The 23,693-nt window shown below is 39.5% G+C and overlaps 1 protein-coding gene across 1 annotated transcript in view; it reads left to right on the top strand.

The window, feature by feature from the left end:
• The window catches only part of CLSTN2 (calsyntenin 2), a 325,747-nt gene that overhangs the window by 237,490 nt on the left and 64,564 nt on the right, over positions 1 to 23,693 (top strand). The window contains exons 6-8 of the mRNA XM_083442659.1: positions 7,274 to 7,459; positions 11,383 to 11,631; positions 11,871 to 11,992. Of these exons, the coding sequence (XP_083298785.1) occupies positions 7,274 to 7,459; positions 11,383 to 11,631; positions 11,871 to 11,992 (557 nt within the window). The remainder of the gene's footprint in view (positions 1 to 7,273; positions 7,460 to 11,382; positions 11,632 to 11,870; positions 11,993 to 23,693) is intronic.

The raw sequence follows: 23,693 nt of genomic DNA, 5'->3' as shown, positions 1-23,693 counted from the left end.
CCATAAATTTACATGTAGCATATATTCAACACAAAAAACAGCAACCATTTGTTGTTGACAAAGGACAGCTGGACATATAAAGGGCCCCATTACCTTCAGTAGCTTAGGGCCTCATCAAACCTAAATCAGGCCCTGCTTATGAGTACCCTTTGTTATTGCTAGACCTTATTGCTACTTTTTATTGCTAAAACTGAATGAATCTGAATACACATCCGGAAAAAGGTCCTCCCATATTATGTATCCAGGATTCAGTTCCTAAAATGCTTTAGTTTATGAGTTGATGGGTTAGGTTTCAGCCTTATGTACTACTGTTTGAGGCAATATGCCTCTGAATGCTGGTTACTGGGAATCTGGGATCACAAGTAGGAAGAATGCCGTTGCCCTCAGGGCCTTCTTATGGAATTCCCATAGGCATCTGGTTGGCCACTGTGAGAACAGGATATTGGAACAGATGAGCCATTGCTTTTCTTCTGTTCTTATTACTCAGCTCAGGGAACACCAGGTACACGAGGTACTGATCCCTATTTCAAAGGAGCAAATATGTGCATTCCTCAAAAGTTAGGATATCAATGGTTTTCTCATACATTTTAGTATATTTCTCTCTCAGTGCAGAGAATACTTGAGATGCTTTGTTTGTCCGTTTTGTTTCTGATAATTTGTGAATAGTATGTGGCACCACTCAAAGGTTCATTTTTAATATAAGACTTTCTTATTGCAACTGATTATGTGTCAGATGTGACCTATTTAATAATCCATTGGGATCAATGCAGAGGTAGGACAAGACCATTTGAGGTAGGAAATCTAGGTCACACTCCTTTGTGATTTCTACAGGTGCTTAAAAGTTGTTTTCTTTTTTTTAACAGAGAACAAGCATTGCTTTTAATGGATAGGGGCATAAATCTGGAATATCCCCCCCACCCCATTTTGGAAACAAGAAACCTGTGTGTAGGTGCAGCAAAGTGTGTAGGTGGAAAAGTGCAGCAAAATATATTGGATGTGATTGTCCACTTATTTATTGTTATTTTATTTTTATTATTATGATGGCATGAACAAATTCAAACCTCAAACAAATTTCATATTCAGGATTTTGAAATAGTTAAGTTAGTTTCCCCCACCCCCACCCCAACTGCAAAGGTGATTGCTGCTTTTTAAAAATTCACAGCAGATTTAGCCCTAACAAATAAATTACTGCAGGACAGAATCTGAGCACTTGTCTCTCAATTCTTCTAAGCTTTAGAACCTGCAGTCTAGTGAACTTTCAAAAAAATGGAAGAAAAGCAATGCTTATCTTAGAGATATAAACTTGTGACCTTCTGATCTCCTGATGTGCAGTGCCTCAAAATGGAATTCTATGAAATAAGGTATTCAAAGGCTGAAACACCAGAAGTGTTTTCTTCTTCAAGATGTATTATAGCTATTGATCCTTGACTACTTAGACATTCTTTGTGTATGTGGCATAGGCTCAGCAGGGCATTGATGACCTGCGATATGTTCTGCAACTTCCTGTTTCATTGATATTAATAGAGCCATAAAAAGCAGTACCCATCCTCTGCATTCTACTTATTTATCTTGGATATCTTGGGGTTATATTCCAGATTGCACATATCCTAAAATGCCATTTATTTGGACCTTGTCAAGTTTTTCATCTCATCCAAGTTTCATAGAATGTATAAATCAAAACATCTGTAGGCTATTTTGTAAGGCCTTTCTGCATAGTAAACTTTCCTGATTCGCCAGGAACCTTCATAATGTGTCTTTGATAATTGGGTTGGATGTTTCCTTGATTTAATTCTTCATCTCAAGATCTTCCTGACCATTTTGATCAGGGGGACATTTGCATATCCACAGTACTAAATTATTGTTGGGGTATGATATTACCACCCGCAATGATTCTATAGAGGAATCTGACGCTTTTGAGATTTCCAGCTTTCAGGACTCTGTGAATGCCACAGAGTAGACAAATCTTTAGTAGATAAAATTACCAACAAAACCCTATGCCAAAGAAATGCAGAGCTAGTAATAAATGATGTGTTTTATGAAACAGAAGGGCAATAACATGAAAAAGTATACCTCTTTAAGTCATAGGAAATATTATGTGCATTATTTATTCTTGTTTTGCAGAGGAATCAATTTTTGCTGTAGGACAATGATTGACACTTTATATGCTGTATTGTGATAAGGTGATAGAAAGATAGTGTTCAAAATCAAACAGCTGCTGAGCTTATGTATGAATTCATACTGTTGCTTATATACGGTACTTTGCACTAACAAGTAAATACAAAAATTGCAGTGATCATCCATCACAATGAAGGGTGCACAACAGCAAATGCTCTTTAAAAAAAAAGTTAGGATGTAATTTTTAATCACATTTATCAATATAATTCAGGTCTTGTGAAACTGGGATATAAGAAAATGTAGAAAGGACATGGCAGCTTGCTTCAGTTCCATGCTGGCACCACGGGGCAGCCCAATAGTTCTATGTATTGGGCTTTGAGGAGATTGAAAGGCATCAAAGTATGCAATATGAGACCAGACACCTACCTAGTCCAGCATCTTGTTTTCCACAGAGGCCAGCTATTACGAATCTGATAAATCTCTAAGAACATGAAGTAGCAACCCTGTATAACTGTTGCTTTCCTGCTGTTCAGAGGCATGATGCCTTTGATCCTGGAAGTATTATATAGTCACTGATACTCTTATCCTCCCTGATCATTTGTCTAGACCCTGATCCTACAGTATATTCTAACTTCTACATGTTCGGATAGGCTTGCCTAAACAAAGATGTTGCAAACAGGTGCTGGAAAGAATACAGTTGAAGGTGCTTGCCTTATGTTGGGGACTTCCGGAGCGCAGGAACTGCCAGGCTAAAAGATTGATTTCTTACCACTGTAGAATGAGCATTATGTGGCACTTGTAACAGGGCCAGTTCTGCAGGTGGTGTACAGCAACATTAAAGCAAAAGACTAACAAACAAAAACCTTTTAAAGCGGTACAGAATAACTGTTAAAATGACTGGCTATATGTAGTTAAGCTCATAGCATGAGTAACTGTTTAAAACTATTTTGTAGCCTTTTGTGCTCCCAGTTAGGTATTTACCAGTACTTCTCCAAACCCTTTGTATGCACTTTCATTGCACATCAAAATTTGATGCTTGGCTCATCTATCCACATACGTTAAACCTTTGCATATCATCTGGCTATTTCAGTAAATAAACTGGTAGTGTCTTGACAGTGAAGAATAAGACCTTGACCTCCTTGCAGTTGAAGAACACGCCATTTCAGTAAAATCACATTGTCCCTGTCACTCAAGGCTTCAAATGAATTTATTTGCGTTTATATAAAAATATTTCATTTTCCCTGGATCTCATTAGGAGCAGACTTTTTAAAATTGCTGCAGAAGGGAAAGGTGGAGCTGAGAAATTCATTTTCACAAATTTCACTCAACATATCCAAATGTTCATGTTCAATTAGGGATATCACATAAAAACCATGTTCCCTGCTTTCTGTTTAAGCAGTGGACACCAATTGCGCAGCAGACAGAGCTGTTCAAAAGCCCCCAAAGGCGAAATAGTAAGCCTACAGAAACTCTGCAGCCCTTGAGCCATGGCAAAGGGCACATCCCAGGGAAATGGCAAGCCTTTTTCATAAGGGAGCTGTGCAACATTGAACTTTTCTGATCTAGCTCAAGGAAGATGATCTCTGACCTGCTTCAGGTGAAACATAGACAGAATACCCTTAGGCAAGAGCCCTACGATCATGTCACATGGTTATAGGTGGGGCCTGGGACAGAACTGCATCAGCACTCTTACCTAGGTCAGTTTATCTAAATCTTGGGTCCCTAGCTGTTGTTAGACTACAATCCCCATCATCCCTGACCATCAGTACAGGCTGGCTGTGTCTGGAGGGACTTGTTGTTTGGGGGACCAAAAGTTTGGAAAGGCTAGTCTAGGGAATATAGAGCAGTACTTCAGCTAATTATTATTTTTGGGTTCTGGACTTGGTGTGCATTGCTTCAGTTCTGAAGCACACAATTAACATTTCTCTTCTCCTTACCCCCACTCCCCAATTTCATGCTTTGCAATTGTTTTTACATTCCTGATTCGCTAGAGCAAAACAACGAACAGAAAATATTTGCCTTCCCTATAAAAAGGAAATACTCGGAGCATGTGCAGGTTTTGCATTTTAAACTCACTTCGATCAGAGTAGCACCATGACTGTAGAAATAAAATGGAGTTTTCTCCTGCTGTCTTGATGCAAAACTATTTACTTAGAAATAAGCGCTGTTTCATTGTTGAAAAGTCTGACATTCTTTCAAAGTAAAAACAGTAAAGTGTACATTGTAGCTGTGTATGTTTCCAGCTGGCTTCTGCTGACTATAAAACACCAGCATCATCCCCAGTGAGCCTCACCATGTCCCTCAATCCCTAAAGACAAACCCACTTACTACTGCTTTTATCATTTGCTGCTCTCTGAGTGGGATCCCCGAGCTTTGGGGTCCTAGATCCCAGCCCCCCCCCCCCAATATCAAGTTAAAGCTACAAAACTCAAATTTTATTAAGGAATTCTGCTTAAGCTATACTCCCAAGCTTTATTAGCCAAGCTCCAAGTCTCAAGAACCTTTCTTGTACGTTGTTAGTTCAGGGACTGCATGGTACTCTGAACATTCTTCATCAGCTTTTGCAGACTTCCTTCTTCAGTTGAAAGTAGGAGTAAATTTTTGAGTGGGCAACAGTCAACTTTGGCTCATCCATCAGAAACTAAAACAATTTCAGAGTACAGTCCCAGTAAATCTTTTAAGAATGAACTAAGGAACTGGTCATAACTGAAACACGATTTGCAATTTAAACTCCATTTACACTGAAATAATCTGAGCACGTTGTTCTCTTTCCTCCTCAATACAGAAAGTTTCTCATTTGCGTCTTCAATCAAACTTTGAAGTGAATGAACATTTGATCTGAAATGAGTTTTATTCCATTCACCGCATTCTTATGTGTGCAAGGCTAAATCAGACTGACTAGATATGCATATTATCAATGTGCACTGTCTGGAAAACCTTACAAATGAAATATCCAGATGTGCAGATTAGTAGAAGAGCTTAACGGGGATGGTTGCTTTAAAGAATCATCTGCAGCATCTGAACATCTCTGTGATAATTAAGCAATATGTTTGCACAAAACCCATTGTGCAAACCTGAAATACATGCATATTTTTTTTAGTTTTAATAGACCAATATTTTGAAGGGATCAAAGTCTCTCATCTGAAACTGTTTGCAAATTCCATATTTAGTCAGATATTTGAAAATAAAACTCTCTGGTTGAGAAGGTCAGTGTGCTACTTGCAGCAAAGCGTGTGCTGCTGTTGATGGTTTAAATCTTCTGGGTCACCAGACGTCTGGCTGAACAAACTCTGGATTAGCCTGTTAAAGCTATGAACCTGAAGAATTCTTTCATAGACAGCTTTGTAACTTGCTTTTATTTATGCAGTTATTGATAATATTTGGGGGAAAGTTTACACTGTTTTTGGAAGCTGAAGCCCTTTGTGACGGAGTCTGGATTTGAAATAATTTAATTGTAAATCTAGTTATTCTGGTAGCTGCAGACTAATCCTCAGAAGACTTTTGCTCATGCTCCAAAGAAACAATATAAACTGATAATTATTGTCTAGAGACTCTGCAAGTCCTAAGACTTCAGCCCTGGATGGCTGAACGCCAGATGGATTTTCAGGTTTCAAGTTATATTAATAGCTTGCATATTTTCTCTTTAACAGCAATATGCTTTGTTTTCTTGGTTCTCTGCTGGGGAAATTGTGAACAACAACCATTCCAATTATAGAAATGGAAGAGAAATTGGAGATCATATTGTCACACACGCCTTGCTCAGTGCGGGCTGTACCAGGCTACGCCAGCCGTGTTCCACATTCTATCAGCTCTCACTTTTAGGAGAAATGTCCTAACAGCCAGAATCTGTCATTTTTGTATGTGACAGGCCTTCAGATATTTGAAGGCAAGCTATCATGTGAGGTCTTCCCTTCATTTTCTCTTCTTCATGATAAACATAAGCAACTCTTTCAACTGTTCCTTGTACAAATTGATTTCCAGACTTGTTTCCTACTGTTCCTCCCCTCTGTGCACACTCTAGTACAGGGGGCAAGGAGACCTGCATGATTCAAAGGGAGGTAGAATTCTGTATCAAGGACATCTGGAAATGAGTGGAACTGTTCAGAGGGGTTAGGACTGCATAGGGGAGGAATAGAGGGCAGGGTGGGGATGGGTAGGTGGTGCAGCATTGTGTAGAGGAGGTGAGACAGTGTAGAATGATCAGGGCTGTATAGAGGAAGGGAGACTGTGTATAGGATGGAATGGATAGAGGGGGTGGGGTGTCATGGCAAATGAGGCTGTACTGGCAGCACAGTGTCTCATTAGATTGGATTTTGGAGGTATGCTTTTATATGTGTGGTTCCTTTTTTTTTGTTGCCTATTCAACCCCCCCATACCATCCTGGTCCCTTTCCTCTGGGCACACTCCAGGTTTTCAATGGCTTCCTTGAAATCTGTTTGTTTGACATTTCCTGTTTGTTTCCCTGTGTGGTATATTTGACTGGAAATGCAAACCAGCCACCAACAGAAATGGACCTGATGGGGCATGGCAGTGGTAATAAATAACATTTCCTGCAAGTATATTAAAGAAGAAGAGTTTGGAATTTGATATCCCGCTTTATCACTAGCCTAAGGAGGTTCAAAGTGGCTAACAATCTCCCTTTCCTTTCCTCCCCCACAACAAACACTCTGTGAGGTGAGTGAGGCAGAGAGACTTCAAAGAAGTGTGACTAACCCAAGGTCACTCAGCAGCTGCATGTGGAGGAGCGGGGAATCGAACCCGGTTCACCAGAATACGAATCCACTGCTCTTAACCACTACACCACACTGGCTTCAACCAGTGATTCAACCACACCACTCTATGATTCAACTGCACTTTTTAATGTTCTGATTATGAGAAAAAATCAGCTGAGGGAAGTTGTGACATTCATTAAAGCAAGGAGTGATAATAGAAACTTCTATTGGAGCCCAAAGGGAAAGTGTTAATCATAGAAACATAGACACTCATTCTAAGTCAAGCCGTTGATCCATGTAGATCTGTAATTTCTGATACTTGGTTTCTTGCTCACTCTGCTTTTGTTTTCTAAATTTAATAAAATACAAATAATTTTATTCTTCTGGAAATCATTTGATAGTGTTGGTCACAATACAGTGTGAATTAATGTTGTTATTCTTTCTAGACTGGAATAAGCGTATTGAGTACAAGCCTGGTTCTGGGAGTATACCATTATTTCCTAGCATCCACCTGGAGACTTGTGATGGACCTGTTTCTTCTATTCAGACCACCATTGAATTGCAGACTAACTACATCGGAAAGGGCTGTGATCGTGAGACATACTCTGAAAAATCCCTGCAAAAATTATGCGGTATACCTTTAGCATTTTCATGAATTTACTTGGCATTGCTATTTTGAACATTTTGATATTTACACAGGGGTTGCTTTCCAGGTCATTGAGCACACATTAGCCAGCTCTGCCCTCTTATGACTCCTTTTCCTGTCACTTCCGGGTCACTGTGATGTGTGCATGTGTGGTTGTGCAACAATTGGACAAGCACAAATCAGTTGTTGCCTGTGTTATAGACTCCCTGATATGTATACTTACGGGCTCAAAAGTGCAAGCTTGGCATTATCTCTAAGTTGAAGCAGGCAGAGTCAGAATAACTCCTGCTTTCTCTATCTTCACTTCTGCTTTAACATGCAGTAAGATCTTCATCTCCAAATGTCAATTGAGGCTAAGGGATTCCTCTGCAAATAGCCCAAGGAGAAGTAACAGGCTGCTAGCTGTTACGCTATGCAACCTCTATGCAAGCAGGAAATGCAGAATTGCGCCCCTTGTTTCTCTCTCCCACTTCATTACTTTAGCAGCTCATATATTTATATCAGTGAACTTGGTGAAGGGCAGTAATAAACCTCTGGACCCCTCTTTTTACAAAATCTGAAAAACTAAATAAGTTATTCTAGCCTGATGATCCTGCTTAATTTGCATTTTGCCAAATGTGCAAGCGTTAATAAAAGTGAAAGCAACTTCTCACAGAGTAATATTTAGGACAAATCAACATTAAACACACACACACGAGAGAGAGAGAGAGAGAGAGAGAGAGAGAGAGAGAAAGAGAGAGAGTTTGGTGATGTGCACAGTATTGCTTATTCCAACTGAAGAAATAAAATTCCTTTTGGAAAAAAAAATTGTTTTCGCTGGGTAGAACTCTAGGCAATTTTGCAATGTTTATTATAGATTATGCCATCTGGGTAAGCTGAGCTTGAAGCTTTCCAGTAGGTAACATCTGTGTATTAGGGAGCACAAGCTGGTATATTACGCACAGTTAGCGCTTATAAAATAAATGCTGTCTTTGTACACGCTTAAAAATGTATGTAGTCTTATTTGTTGATGCTGTTAATTGAAATGACATGCAAATGAGGGAATTAAGTTCATTAAAAATTTACCGAACCTTTAAATATAAACCTAGGGTGGAAAGCCTTCCAGAAAATTCAGTGGAGCGCATGTTTTGCATGTAGACGCTCCTAGATCTAATCTCTGGTGTCTCCAGGTGGGGCTAGGAAAGATTCCTGCCTGGAAAGCCACTGCCAGTCAACCCTGACATTACAAAGCTAAATTGCCTGACTTGGCATACGGCAGCTTGCTAATATTTCAGAACAGTGATACAGTTCTACAGCTCCTTCAATTAATTCTTTAGATATGCATTTTGGATGCTAACATCTCACACTTGGGACCCTGGCAGCAAAGCTGAGAAGGGGGTCTTGCCATCTGGGCAAACCAGGACCTCCATACACACTGCCTGGGCTTGTGCCCTGGAGAGGTCACTTCATTGCTGCTAATGCAGTGGTTTGATTTCACCCCTGGAGGCACACTCCATTGTCTCCCGACAGATGGATGCCAACAGCCAATCTGAATCTCATTCTAAGCCATAGTTCAGGGGTCTGCAACCTTTAAGACAAAAAGAGCCACTTGGACCCATTTCCGAAGAAAAAAAAAACCTAGGAGCCGCAAAACCATAGCAACATTTAAAACAAATATATCTCCGGAGCCGCGATCTGGCAGCAGGCGGGAAGGTGACGTCGGGACGGTGCGTGACTAACGCACGCACAGCCCCCATGCAACGTCACAGCCATTACAGCGCCCGCCACAGTGGGGAGTGTCGGGGCGCACAATGTGCCTCCTCCCCTCGCTAGTATCCACCCCGGAGCCGCGGCAAAGGTGTAAAAGAGCCACATGTGGCTCCGGAGCCGCGGGTTGCAGACCCCTGCCATAGTTAAACTTCTTCTTCTTCTTCTTCTTCTTCTTCTTCTTCTTCTTCTTCTTCTTCTTCTTCTTCTTCTTCTCCTCCTCCTCCTCCTCCTCCTCCTCCTCCTCTCCCTTTACCACAAGGTCCTGGTCAGGTCATAACAATTTAAAATTAAACATTTAAAACAAATTACAATCAGAATAATAGAATGGGTTCTAAACTATTGTTTAAATGTAAACATGGTGTATGCTAATGCACACTGCGGAAATTGTGGGTGCTTCACTCCCCTTCCGCTGCTGCCACACTGCTGGGGAACAAGTCATAGTCTGGCTTAGCGTTATGTCCAAACCCCAAAATAAGTCACAGGTGGTAAGCAAGGAACAAACCTTGGTTTTAGCACTCATTGGCTTTTTATGAGGGGATGAGAATGCAAAATGATGCAGAAATATGGCAGACTGAATTTAAGATTGGAGTAAAGTGAGAAACTGATGGAAGTCAGTCTCTAAAGATGCAAAGGGCATCAATTCCTGGCCAGAGATTAAGGAATTTGTAGTTTGAAAACCTATATTTCCCCATGTAACTGAAGCATCATTGCCACCTGTAATCCCCTTCCCTGAAGCAAGGGTCTTTTGTTTACACTTTGGGGGGAAGCCAGAAGGGGCTAGCAGGGAAGAATATGAATTCCATTTCAAGCTGGACCCAGTAGGGAAAGTTTGCATTTGAATTATTTAGTTAAAATCTGACACCATTATTATTAAAAACATTAACACCTGCACAGTATTCAGCTGGTACCTTGACTATTCTATGTTTGCACATAAGATATATCTGTGAGTTCCACAGTTGGCTTGCTTTTGAAATATGTGAAAATAAACCGTTAGTCAGATAATGTTGCATGGCGGCAAACAATTAACCCTGAGGAATACTGCTTTTCCATTATAAACACAACTACACAAACGAATTGCTACTGGTTAAATATTCTGTGCTTGCCACTGCAAGTCTTCAAACACTAGAAATAATTATTTTGAAGAACTACTGGGCAACCAGTAAACATTTTGTGGTTCATTTGCTTTTTCATTCAGTGAAGGTATAGTTAATGAGAAGTGAGGAAAGAACTCTAAAGAATAGCAGCACGTCTGCCCAGGCCCATCACAGCTCATATGACTGTAAGCATCCTTTTCCACAACAGTAATCTTAGCCCTGGATATATTTGCTTCAGGGCTCCATACATAGCACAGTGTGAATATGCTTGTATTCCATGAGTACCTTTGTTCACCTCCACACATTGGTACTTCCAGCTGAACTCTGTCTCAATTATTCCCAGCCACACTAGTGGGCGATTGTTAATAAGATGTATCCACACTGTGTGGTGTTGTCCTTTCCCCTCAGGGAGAGAAAAGTTCTGAAGGGCTTCATGCATGGTCACTGTTCTCTAAACTGGCAAAAGAGTGATGGTCTGCATATTAAGAGGCTGAACACCTTGATGACATGGGCAGAAGTCCTCTTTACGCATTTGTCCCTAGTATATGTGAACTTAACATATGAAGCTGCATTGTAAAGAGTCTAACTATTGGTCCATGTAGCTCACTGTTATGTACCCTTGACAGACCATGGGTTTCCAGGATCTCTTCTGATCCTGCTGCTGCTGAGATCCTTTGAAGTGGCCATAACAGGGCATGGATTTTCTGCAAGCAAAGGAAGAATCACTGCTAATCTATAGCGGGGGTGGAGAAAACCTGTGGCTCCCCAGATGTTGTTGGACTCCCACCAGCCCCATCCAGCATGGCAAATGGTCAGGAATTATGGGAGCAGTGGCCCAGCAACATCTGAAGGGCCATAGGTTCCCCATCTCTGCTCAATAGTCTAGTAGCACGGACACATTTATGTTTATTTTATGTTTGGGTGTTTTTTCAGCACTTGAAAACAAAGGCAGCATTAGCAATAAATGAGAGGGATTAAGTGTGTCAGAGTGTCTCCTACAGTGAATTCAGCTGAACAGCTTTCTCATTAGTGTCTCATCAGACTGTTCATTATATATCATCTGCAGGGGCGTCATCAGGTGCCATTGACTTGTTACCAACTCCCAGTGCAGCAACTAACTGGACAGCTGGTCTTCTGATAGACAGCAATGACATGATTTTTAAATTTGAAGGGAAACAAGGAGCCAAAATCCCTGATGGAATAGTACCAAAGAATCTAACAGATCAGTTTACCATCACCATGTGGATGAAACATGGCCCAAGTCCAGGATTAAGAGCAGAGAAAGAAACTATTCTGTGCAATTCAGATAAGACAGGTGAGTCAGCTTTATTTAAAACTGCATTTTCTTCACCCTTCTCCATTGCTTGACATGCTGAATAGAAGTGCGTATTGAAAAATGTTTTATATTCAGTCATGAAAGTTGGTATTGAAAAAGTGGACTTTAGAATAAGACAGGTAAAGTGAAAACACACTCTGATTTCAGTAAATAATACAACCTAGCTAAATAATAAAAACCGTGAAAGTTTTTATCCTATTAATATATCTTTCTTTTAGAAATGAATCGGCACCACTATGCACTATATGTGCACAATTGTCGCCTTGTGTTCCTGTTGCGGAAAGATTTTGACCAAGCTGATACCTTTCGACCTGCGGAATTCCACTGGAAGCTCGACCAGGTACTTAGTTTATTTTTTATTACGGTAATTCCTAAATTTCATTCAGTCACTGTAGTGGATTGAGTGAAGAACCGCCAATAGACACAAAAACTTAACTATTATTTGAGTACAGAAAATTTCTGTTGCACGTACAATCTTGCCACTGTTATCCACGCCAAGTAGAGAGAGTTATTGCTGACATCCAAGCTAGATTACAGCAACATATTTTATGTGGGACTGGCCTTGAAGAACATCTGGAAACGAAGACTAGTAACAATCCTTCATACAGCAAAGTGATAGATTTTCTGACTTCTGCTCTTGTTGCTGCCAATATTGATGGACACAAAGCAATGAAAAAGGAAGGAAAGGGATAAGGCAGAGAAGGCTTTGGACCAGGCATATAGAATAGACATACAAAAAGGACCTGAATCAATATTGGGGCTAACTGACATGGGACAGGATCTAGATCCACAGCTTTCTTACACCTTCCCCATCTCTCTCTCCTTATGGCCAATTGGTGAGAACACTGTTTGAAAGATAGAAAGCTGGATTTTTTGAGAAAGGCCTGTGTGTGTGTGTGTGTCTGTGTCTGTGAGACACACACACACACACGGGCAGGAGGGAGGGTTAATCAGGCCCTAATAGGCTCTTCTGTCGCTATGGGCAGCCCCACAGTTGGCTGATAGATTTTCAGGCTGATTGCCTCCTGACTGCCACTGAATTTCATAGGACAGATTAACACTGAGGAAAGTGACATTAAGTGACAGTCCTAAATTGTACTTCTGGATATTAATAAACAAAGTAGCTTTATCCTAAAACAATATAGCAAAACAAATTACACACTAAAGCAAATTTTATGTGTGAAAGAGAACAATCCAAGGGCCCAGGCAGTTCTTCCATCGTACATTTGCTCCCCCTGCCCATAAAGAAGGAGGTCTGCTATATCATCATCATCATTTTTTATTTGTATGCTGCCTTTCCACAGTTAAAAACAATGCTCAAGGTGGCTTACATGACAAGATTTACATAATTACAAAAGTCATAAACAATAAATAAACCACATCAAAACACACACAACCAAATGGAAAACAATTTCCACATAAATCCACATAAACCATATCCTATGGTTCATGGGAAGCCATTCCAGGGTCCACAGAATTGCATTCTTAACAGCACTAAACTTTACAGCTGGTACAAATTTTCTCCATTTTATATTTTTATTCCTAATTATTCTAGAAAATATGTGCATATGTATTAACACAGCAGTTTACTGGAAAATTTATACAAACAGGCCTACTATGTTAGCACAAAGTGGAAATGAGGAGAGTGGCTTTATGAGATATGGAAGAGCTTTCATCTCTAAATTAAATTTTATTCAGTTTTTATGCCAATAGGAATTTTAATTGTTTGGTGCTTTTGAAGCTCAGACAATTTGACTTGATGTCTTTCTCCCTGAGTTGATGTGCAGTTTATGACACAAACCACATTTATAAGATACACAGAAGATTAGAAAGCTCCTTGTTTATACCCTATACAACAAGTAAGAAAGAAATTGGTAGATGAATCATGGTAATCCTGCAATAGAGAGAAAATCATTTCAGACATAAATCAGACACACCAGCATCCAAAGACTTCACAGCACCTTATCTTTTAGATCCATAATACGTTTTCTAACCTAGATTATGTACTGTTCTTTATTAGTCTTCAAATCCCCTTTTCATCCATTTCGGCGGAATTGTCTTGTTTACCGTAGTATTGCAGAAACACAAATGGTTATTATAGTGATGCTGACAATTTTAGTTGCTGCTTATTGTTACATTTATATTTTAAAAGGATGTGGTGTCTTAAATTTTTGTAAATGGTAACTGGGATAGATGCATGCTAAAAATGTAAAAAGGGAAATAAAAGATAGATGCATGATTTACTCAAATATTAGTGACGCTGGGTGTTTTGCCATTTTAAAACAACAACAAAAAAAGAGCTGGATTTAAACAAGATTATGTCCTCTTCATTGATCTATGAAGCTAATTCATCTAGGCATGTTTAAATTATAACATGACAGAAGACAGACATGCTGCAGTTATGGTTCATGATAATCAGTGCTTTCAGGTACTTTCACTGTCAATGTGATAAAAAGGTTTCATTATTTAAAGCTCTAATTAAACCATCCATATTTCCAGGAATGCAACAGTGAGCACAGTGGCATCTGCATATTGTTATTCTCTCAGCATAATCCTCGCAAGACTGTAGCATCTATGTGCGCTGCTAAGTGGTCCCCTTTCTTTTGTTTTGCTTATCCTTAGACATCAAAGGAAGGTATCTGTTTCTGCCCTGACACTTGTCAGCAATGAGCGAGTTTGGGAATAATGGACCACAGGTGTATATTTCTCAAACTTTATTGACCAATATTGTCCTCTTGTACGTATAGATTGTCTGGAAGAGATACTATTCTTAAATGAATAATACCGTTTAACCATGCTGGCTGTAAGGCAGTAAACAGAGGCTGCTTTAGTACTGAATTCAGTCATTGTTTGTTTTAATCTTCACAAAGTGGAGGAGAGAGAACTCCATTGTTTCTTGAGACCTTCAGAAGCCAACAACAACAACAACTCTTCCATTGTGTATGCTGTAGACCAGCCTGTTGTACCATATTCCACTTGTCTTATTTATTATTATTATTATTATTATTATTATTATTATTATTATTATTATTATTAATATACCACCCAAAAATGGAGGTCTCAGGGCGGTTCGCAGAACAAAATCAAAATATAAAACAACAACCCAATAACCCCCATACATTGGTACCTCTAGTTACGGACTTGATCTGTTCTGGGGTGGCGTTCACACCCCGAAAAGTCTGTAACTAGAGTGCTGCTTCTGTACATGCGCACAGCACGATAGAGCCCTTCTGCACATGTGTGAAGCATGCAGAACGCTTTTGTGCACACACACACGACGAAACCCGGAAGTGTACATTTCCGGGTTTGCTGCGTCCACAAGCCAAAAAGACTCAACGTGAACCTAACGCAACACGAGGTATGACTGTATTCCCATATTCTGATGAGCCCATTTTTTCTCAAAACCCCTGAGCACCAGTACTAATCAGACCACTAAAACCTTTATGAAATGCCATTATGGTACCTTTTAACCCAATACATTTGTACAAATTGGAATAATGGTAATAACCAAACATCCAATCTTAATTTCTTCGTTGTAATCTTATATCCTTAGTACACTCCATTTATTTAGGAAAGTAACATGAAAATGACTTTTTAAAAAGAAAATAAAGGGTTTGAGATAAGTAATTAAGCTAATTTCACATTACAATGAAATCACGCTGACAATTTTGCCGTTCTCTTAATTTAACTTAAATGATGGCAGGAATATCAAATTCAGGTTAGCAATGCTGGTATGTGATAGCTGGGTTTTCAGTTGCTATATACATGATGCTTGAAGGGTTGGTGGAGTCTTATCCTATTTGATGCCATTATAGCTTCACTTTGATAACTGACTGCCCTAGAGAATTGCCTTTTGGCTGATAAATTCTCAGCTGCAGTTTTTGGTATGACAGATGTAGCGTGAATGTAATTTCCCACCCTGAGTGCATTCTGTCTTCACACCCTTCAGATACTTTTAGTCATCCTTGAGAAGCATGCAGGAGGGGCCCCATAATGTGTTAGTCCATTCTAGATGTGCTCTCTCTGTAATGTCAGAAGCAGGTTTCTGGCTTTTCTGCAAATGGATAAATAGTGTAAAACAACTTATGAAATATCAATGTTCAAAACATACTGGCTTATCATAATGAGATTTCTCTGTGTAATCACTATTGAAACACAAGCCACTTGTTTTAATGTACTTTGACGGGAGATCTGTAGACAGTGCACATCTTTTAAGGAAAAATCAAAAGTAGGGATAGGTTGTCTTTTTTCGCTCTGTTTTTGTAACAGTTTGAGAGAATGCCTTCGGAAATATTCCACTCTGCTGGCTTCTGCTAATCAGATGGGGATTTCTTTTAAAGTCCATTTTACACACACACACACACACACACGTATGAATTTACATGTTCCAACATGTGATTTCAGTTATGTGTCTCTTTCCTTCAGAATTTGTTATAATTCTTTTAAGCGGATAACAGAATGATCCTGGGCCAATGATGTGGTGAATGAGCATTTATTTTACAGAAAGCTGTAATTAACAAAATTTGTTCTCGAAAATGGCAATTTCACACACACAGGGGGAAGTATGTGTCCAGAGTGTGATTCTGTGTAGCCATCCATTGTGGGTGGTTTTGTTTTTGGCTGCAGAGTATATTGCACCTGGAGCCTGAGCTCAGTAGAACGTATCATATACACTCCCTGAAAATTGAATGTACATAATTTTGGAGTAGAAATAGGAATGTTTTATTGGCAGCTGCATTTCAGAAGCACATATGAAAGTTTTATCTATGTGGTACTGTTCTTCTGATAGCGTGAATTCAGGTTCTGCCAAACAAGAGGGTTTATTATTAGTAGTATTAGTATTTGTATTATTATTTGGACAATGCAAATGGCACACTGATTATTTTCCTTGATAGATAGATTTCATTTTCAGGCAGAATGAGAAAAGCAACCAAGGAACAAAGAGCAAAGCAAAAGCAAAAGGCAGAGAGCCCCCTCATTAAAGCAATGGACAGACTCCTGCAATGGCCAGTATGTAGCATCTTCTGTGTTCTTGGTCTATGCTGAGGTTCATGAGAGTTTCTAAGAGACTATGTGACTAGACATCAGTGCTCCTTTCACAGGTGACTGACCTTGAAGCCCTGCCAGGAGCTTCTTGTGACTAAGTGATAGATAAGAAATTAGCCACCTTATCAGCAGGTGTCAAAACACAAGATAAGAGATGTGACTGGCTAATAATTAAAGGATCCCAGACATGCAAAATAAGGTGCAGACACAAAAAGAGCCATTGTGGTACACCACCAACTCCTTGCAATACCAAGGTCCTCCACATTTCCATTACAATTCATCCTAAACAAATAAACCAATGAAGGGCAGACTAGATAGTTCCACTACTAATGTTGGTTCACGCTCAGTTTGGAGGTACGTGTGTGTGTGTGTGTGTGTGTGTGTGTGTGTTTCTTTTTCAGTGCTTTCAACAAAACAGGCAGCAGTGTATAACAGACTAACCAAACCAAATACTATATGACTTCTATGTATGGCAATTTTTCACACAAATGTTATATATGAAAAATGAAAAAACAACAACACATTGTAAACAAATATGGCAATATAGAATGTGCTGGTCCATACAACCAACAAAGCAGCATTTTAAGGGTATTTCTGTAGTACTTTATTCTTTAACTGGAAATGGGGGGGGTGCATTTTAAATGTTCTGTAAACTATGCTTATGGAGCTAGTCATGTCTTGTTACGAAAGACTGGAATTCTGATCCATAAATTTGCACTAGCATATGTTTTTGCTACTCCAGTGTACCATCTCTGTAGCATAATGATGATTTTATGGCTTCTTTGTGGCCACATATAATCAGGAAGATTCTGTCGTAAGCAGCTGTTTATTGGCAGAGCAATGTTGGTATCTTCATTCATCTTTCAGTCAGAAATACCGTCACTTGTATGTATACTTGCTTTTCTAAGTCGGAATTGCTAATTACATGATCTGAATCTTGGAACTTCAGTCAAATGCATATACTTTGTTTTCAGGGGCACTAAACAAGTATATACTAAAAAAAATGACCCTTCTTTTTTCAAATAGACAGTTAAGCAACAGACATTTTAGAGAGTAATGGACAGAATGGCCACCCACTTAAGCATAAGCACTTGGATTGAAGCTGTACTGGCCCCCTGAAATGAATGGGATGCTGTTTAAAACTTAGGTGTTTCTGCATACATGACTTGCATACCGTATTTGGTTGCAAATGTCTTCAGAATGTTGGGCTACACATGGGAGTATAGAATTGGCACTTAATTTGTGGCTATCTTCCATATCCAAGTAGTCACTACAAATATCATTGACAACCCATTGATGCTTATACCACAATTGAAAGGAATTAGATTTCTAAGTCCCAAGTTCAAGACTTTAAATATGGAAATCATTCTGATTCTCTTATTGGATGCATATACAAACTGCTTCAGATGCTTAGGTTTGTCTATGCCAAATCAACAAGATTTCCAGGAAACAACTTCACGGTATTGAAAAGGCTTTCCTATGTACAGACATCTTTGTAAAGTGGTTATTTCCTACAGAATACCATCTGTTGGCAAAGACTATTCTTTAACTATCACACAGGCTTAACAGGTACATAATTACCTTGTCTGTGGCTCCTGGTATATAATCACTCTGTCTCTCTCTGTGGTGTTAAGAGATATAATTAAATAGCCAGAAGGTACCATTTAAGTAAAGTGTCCATGCATAATACTGGGGATGTATAACTTCCAAATTGATTCCTTATTATAAACAGATAAAGTGAAGATCCACACCCATAAGCACACTGCCAAAGATTGTGTTCTGACTATAGAGTAGGATAAGGAATAGCCAAATATTTGTATGTGCCTAAATATATCGTCATGACATAAACTGAAGTGCCATTTATAAAAGCAGCTCTTTCATGGATGCTAATAAATTGCCTTCATGTAGTTTTAAAGAAGAGACTTTCCATTTATGGTTTAAACTAGCAGAGAATGTTTATCTTTCCCGTGTTTAATAATTGGCTAGCCTTCACTCTTTCCCAGCTTCATTGCTTTCCTTCCCTCCTTTTCTTTTTAAAAAAATTTCTCTATAGTTCCTGGGGAGGAAACTTAACGCTAAATGAATAAATGGGGGCAGCAGAGTTTAAATAAAAATAGTGGAAGATATAAGGATACTGGGAGACAAAAGAGGCAGGCAACAGTCATTCAGTTTCTGGATAACATAGGAAGCATTCCCTACACAAACTTATGACATTCTGCACTTGTCATAGTTACAGTGGAAAACAGTGTGCAGAGAGTGTAAGTACCATTTCACATGCTACTATTCTGACTTGAAGGCCACATCAAGCTGACTGTCACATCTTTGGCCACCTCTAAAATCTCATTTGCATTTACTCCAATCAGCATGGTTACTTTTGTCATTGAAGGGCAGGAAGGACCATTGAAGAACGTGGTATGCTGAATATACAGTAGTACCTCGGGTTAAGAACTTAATTCGTTCCGGAGGTCCATTCTTAACTTGAAACTGTTCTTAACCTGAAGCACCACTTTAGCTAATGAGGCCTCCTACTGCCGCTGGGCCACCAGAGCATGATTTCCCTTCTCATCCTGAAGCAAAGTTCTTAACCCGAGGTACTGTTTCTGGATTAGTGGAGTCTGTAACCTGAAGTGTATGTAACCTGAAGCGTATGTAACCCGAGGTACCACTGTAAATATGTTAAAGTAATCATGCAGGTCTATGTGCTAGGAATGGATGGATCAGTATAGCTTTGGTCTACATGACTTTTGCTTGTGTTCACTCATAAGTCTATATGTTATTCATAAGTTCATTTGTCTGTCTGTCTGTCTCTCTCCCTCTCTCTCTTCCTCTCTCTGTGTGCAAATATGCATTGAAGTGGCGCTGTGGGTTAAACCACAGAGTCTAGGACTTGCCTATCAGAATGTTGGCGGTTCAAATCCCCATGACGGGGTGAGCTCCCGTTGCTTGGTCCCTGCTCCTGCCAACCTAGCAGTTCAAAAGCACGTCAAAGTGCAAGTAGATAAATAGGTACCGCTCCAGGGGGAAGGTAAACAGTGTTTCCATGCACTGCTCTGGTTCGCCAGAAGCAGCTTAGTCATGCTGGCCACATGACCCGGAAGCTGTACACCAGCTCCCTCGGCCATTAAAGCGAGATGAGCGCCACAACCCCAGAGTCGGTCACAACTGGACCTAATGATCAGGGGTCCCTTTACCTTTACCTTTTACACATTTTCTAACAAATGAAGGATTTAATGGTAGTGAAACTGGCACCCCTGCCATCAGACATGTTGAGGGCAAGTCAGTACATTAGACTATATGAGTTGAGAGTAAGTGGTATGGAAGGCACTTGACTCTAGAAAGTTGGCCTTGGGTGGAGGCTTCTATGATATTTCTGGCTCAGCTCTGGTAGCCTCCAGACCATAAGCATCAGAATTTGCAGACCCATGACCACCAGTTTCATGCTCAGCCTCAGAAGCCTAACCTCATTTCACAGCCAGGGATATAGGAGCTTGTTGTTTTCTGGGGGGAAAAGAACTCTCAACATGTTCAGAGGTATTCTGCCAAGGTATTCTGGTAAAACAAGCTACCAGTCATTTCTGTGAATATATTCTGCTGACCCTTTTTTCAAGATCAGAGCAGAAATATAAAAATACCTTGACTGATCTCTGGGGAGCATAAGAGCTAGGATATAGATGACTAAGAATCAACTTAATCCTGTTTCAAAAAGTAGAGGAGACTGAAAGTTTCATTAACCATCATTTACCATTATATCTAAACTGAACCAAAACTAAGGAAACTAATTTCATAAACAACTGTTGGAAGGTGGCTTGTTTGAGTAAACTTGATTTAAGTCTAACCTCAGTTAGTGTGGCATATCAGGTTGATATGCCACACTAAGCTGTTGTTAGGCAAAAATAGAACCAAATACTGTCAAATTCCTGTGCCAGAGGCAGAGGAAGTAGAGAAATCATGCAAACCTGAGGCCTGCAAAGGCTCATTCTCATAATGCTAAATCATGGTTTGGTGCAGGATTGGGCAAGATTTATTAGCTTGAGGCCCATATTCCCTTCTAGACAATCTTCTGGGGACTGCATACCAGTCAAACATGAACAATGAAAATATGTTTTAACTTTGTATAGTAGGCTAGTTTCTAAACACACTCACACTTCCCTCTCTATCATCCACACAGGCAAGCATGACTATTATCAGAGTTAAAGGACATGTTCCAGTCAGGCAAAATCACTCAAGGATGATATGAAACAAAACTGGTGAGGGCTAAGGAAAAAGATGGTATGGCAGGGAGGGGGACTGGAAAGACTCCCAAGGCCAGATAAAGAAGCTTGGGGGGGTGCATTTGGCCCCTAGTTTTGAGTGTTATGTCCAACAAGGCTATTGAGCATGGTCACTTGCTTTGTATGTTTAAAACACACTCAGTAGACTTAGAGACACTAGTGATAACTGGAAAAAAATGTATAAAGTAGTCAACACTGATCTGAGCCAACTTGGTTTTATTTCACTTGTAGATGGTATTTTGATCATAGGATTTTTGCAGAGTGCCCCTCCCCCCTTTTCAGTGGTTCCTGCAAATCAAGATTTAAGTCTTTGCAGTATTTCACCCTGCAGTGCAGATTTTACTTCCAAAGTCCTAAGATGTTTTGCTATTTCTGCTGAATCTCAGAATTAAAATTGGAGGTAGGGAAGAGCAGAAAATGTGGAATATTTTGCATAAAAGAAGGCAAAACACAAGCAGCGGCTGAGTAACAGAAATATGAGTTCACCCGGTACTGTGAGGATTTACATAAATAATACCTGTAGAGATTATAGCAAGGTTTAAAATTTATTGGTAATATCCCTAAGCACATGTCTCTGGAAATGAAAACATTTAACAAATTCAGAGAAATGAGCTCCATTTTCCACTGGGGCAGAATTTATTATTTGAATTATTCAGGGGAGGTTTATATATAGCCACAAAGATATGTGATATGCTAACTAATTTCTAATTATATTAGTCAGAAGCGCTCTACTGGGAACACTCTGTTTTCTTCAGTCAGGCTAAGCAATTCACATATTATGGGTTCTAAAAATATATTTATTATATTACCAGGGTCCATAATGTAGGAGTCTAAAGAGAAAATTAATTTTCTTGGATCACATCTATTGAATATTTAACTTTATATCTGAGGGAATCATTTATCTAAGGACCAAATAACAATCTGTGGAGGAAACAAAAAAATAAAATAAAGATGCTAATCATAGCATTGGTCCTCTCTCTGTAGAAAATGACCAGGCAGCTTAACAGACATTTGATTGTCTATGGCGCCTGACAATATAGAGAGTAGCTTTGAGAGAGACCATGCTGTGTATGAGGATAATAAAATTTAATCTTACCCTTCTTTCTTGGCTGTTAGCCTCCAGTCATTAAACCATGAGTGTGCTGTTAGCAAAAAGAAAAAGAAGAAGAAATAGGTGCAGTTCTTAGAAGAGTATTTCTATTCCTTTGCAGCAGCATCTTTATGAGAGCATTTTTTAAATTATTATTGTTATTTGCTATTCACAATAAGTTTTCTGCATACATGAGTCTTACAGATAGTCATTTTCTGTGGTAAAAATGAATTCTAGTGTGTCAAACTCCCATCCTTGGTTCTGTTTATTCATTTCCCTTTCAATAGCTGTGTGCTAAGCACACATGGAAATAATTCCCACTGAAAGAAATTACACTGGTTTTTTTTAGTGAACATGGTAAGAATCTAGTGCTTAGGCTGCAATCCTAAACACTGGGGAATGCATTTGATTGAATTCATCAGGTTTTCTTCTGAGTAATGCATAGGATTAGGTAGTTAATCCTGCTTGGGTAGAAGGATAAGAGAGAGAAAGAGAGAGAAAGAGAGAGAAGCCAATTTTCATGGAAACCACTTTTCACGGGAGGAGCCAGAGCTACAACAAACAACCCGATTGCACATCCCCAGTTGAGACAAGTTTGTTCAGAGATGCTGGTGCCTTTGGACTATTTCTTTTTTAATGGACTACTGCCTAATTGGCAGGCAAGCCTTGAGATCTTGTGTTATATGGAAGGAATATGATAGGCATTCTTTCTCTCCACACTTGACATTATTAAAAAGCCTATTTTCTTTGAGGAGGTTTACTGTACCTCCAAATGATTTAATAGAAAGGTTGGAACAACAGGGCAGTGTGTAATATGTATATCCTGGGTATGGATGCAGGAAGGGAGAGATTTGATTTAATTTGCATTTAAAGGTGGACCTACCTAATATACACTTCACACTTTCCTAAATGGAGAAGGAATCCATAATGGCATGCTTGAAGGGCTAGAAATAAAATTGATATTATTTTTTAAAAAGCAAGCCTGTGTGATGTAAATCTCTGGTGTAATAGAGCTCACACTGGAATAAATTCAGGCCTGATATCAAATGGTGAGGCCTAAGCAGGGTTACCATATTTCAAAAAGTAAAAACCAGTATACCCGGAAAGTTGTTGAGTTGTTTTTAGGAAACCCCCATAAATTGTTGAGCTTCGATTTGAGGCAAGGAAGAAGGGATACCTATGCTATCCATGTAATCAGTTATCAGTAATCAATATATTCATATATGCTCACACATAATCAGGGCTTACAGTATTTTATAATCCATTTTGAATCAAAGGGAAGCTGTGCCTTAGCTAACTGCAAACTGCTTGAAACAGCAAAATTAGGAGCCGACCTTTCCCCTACAAACATCGTGTACCCTGGACAAGGGGAAGACATGAATAAGAGATTCTGGTACAAAATCCCCTCAGATACAGGCTAAATTAATCCACAGAACAGGAAGACCAAAACCACAAAATCTCCAAACTCCCTGTCCTGTCATAACTAGGGGAGAGGTTAGACAGAGCGTCAATGCAAGCAACGGAAAGCAGAACTAGAACTCCATGCTTGACCAGGAGCTGGAAGCATGGCAAGAAGCTTGCTAATTGGCTAATTTTCACTGGCGATATCGTGACTGCCTCATGGTTGTCTCATG

Source organism: Podarcis tiliguerta (assembly GCF_965153285.1).
Source record: "Podarcis tiliguerta genome assembly, chromosome: 5".
NCBI classification, from domain to species: domain Eukaryota; kingdom Metazoa; phylum Chordata; class Lepidosauria; order Squamata; family Lacertidae; genus Podarcis; species Podarcis tiliguerta.
This window is presented reverse-complemented; position numbering and strand designations above follow the sequence as displayed.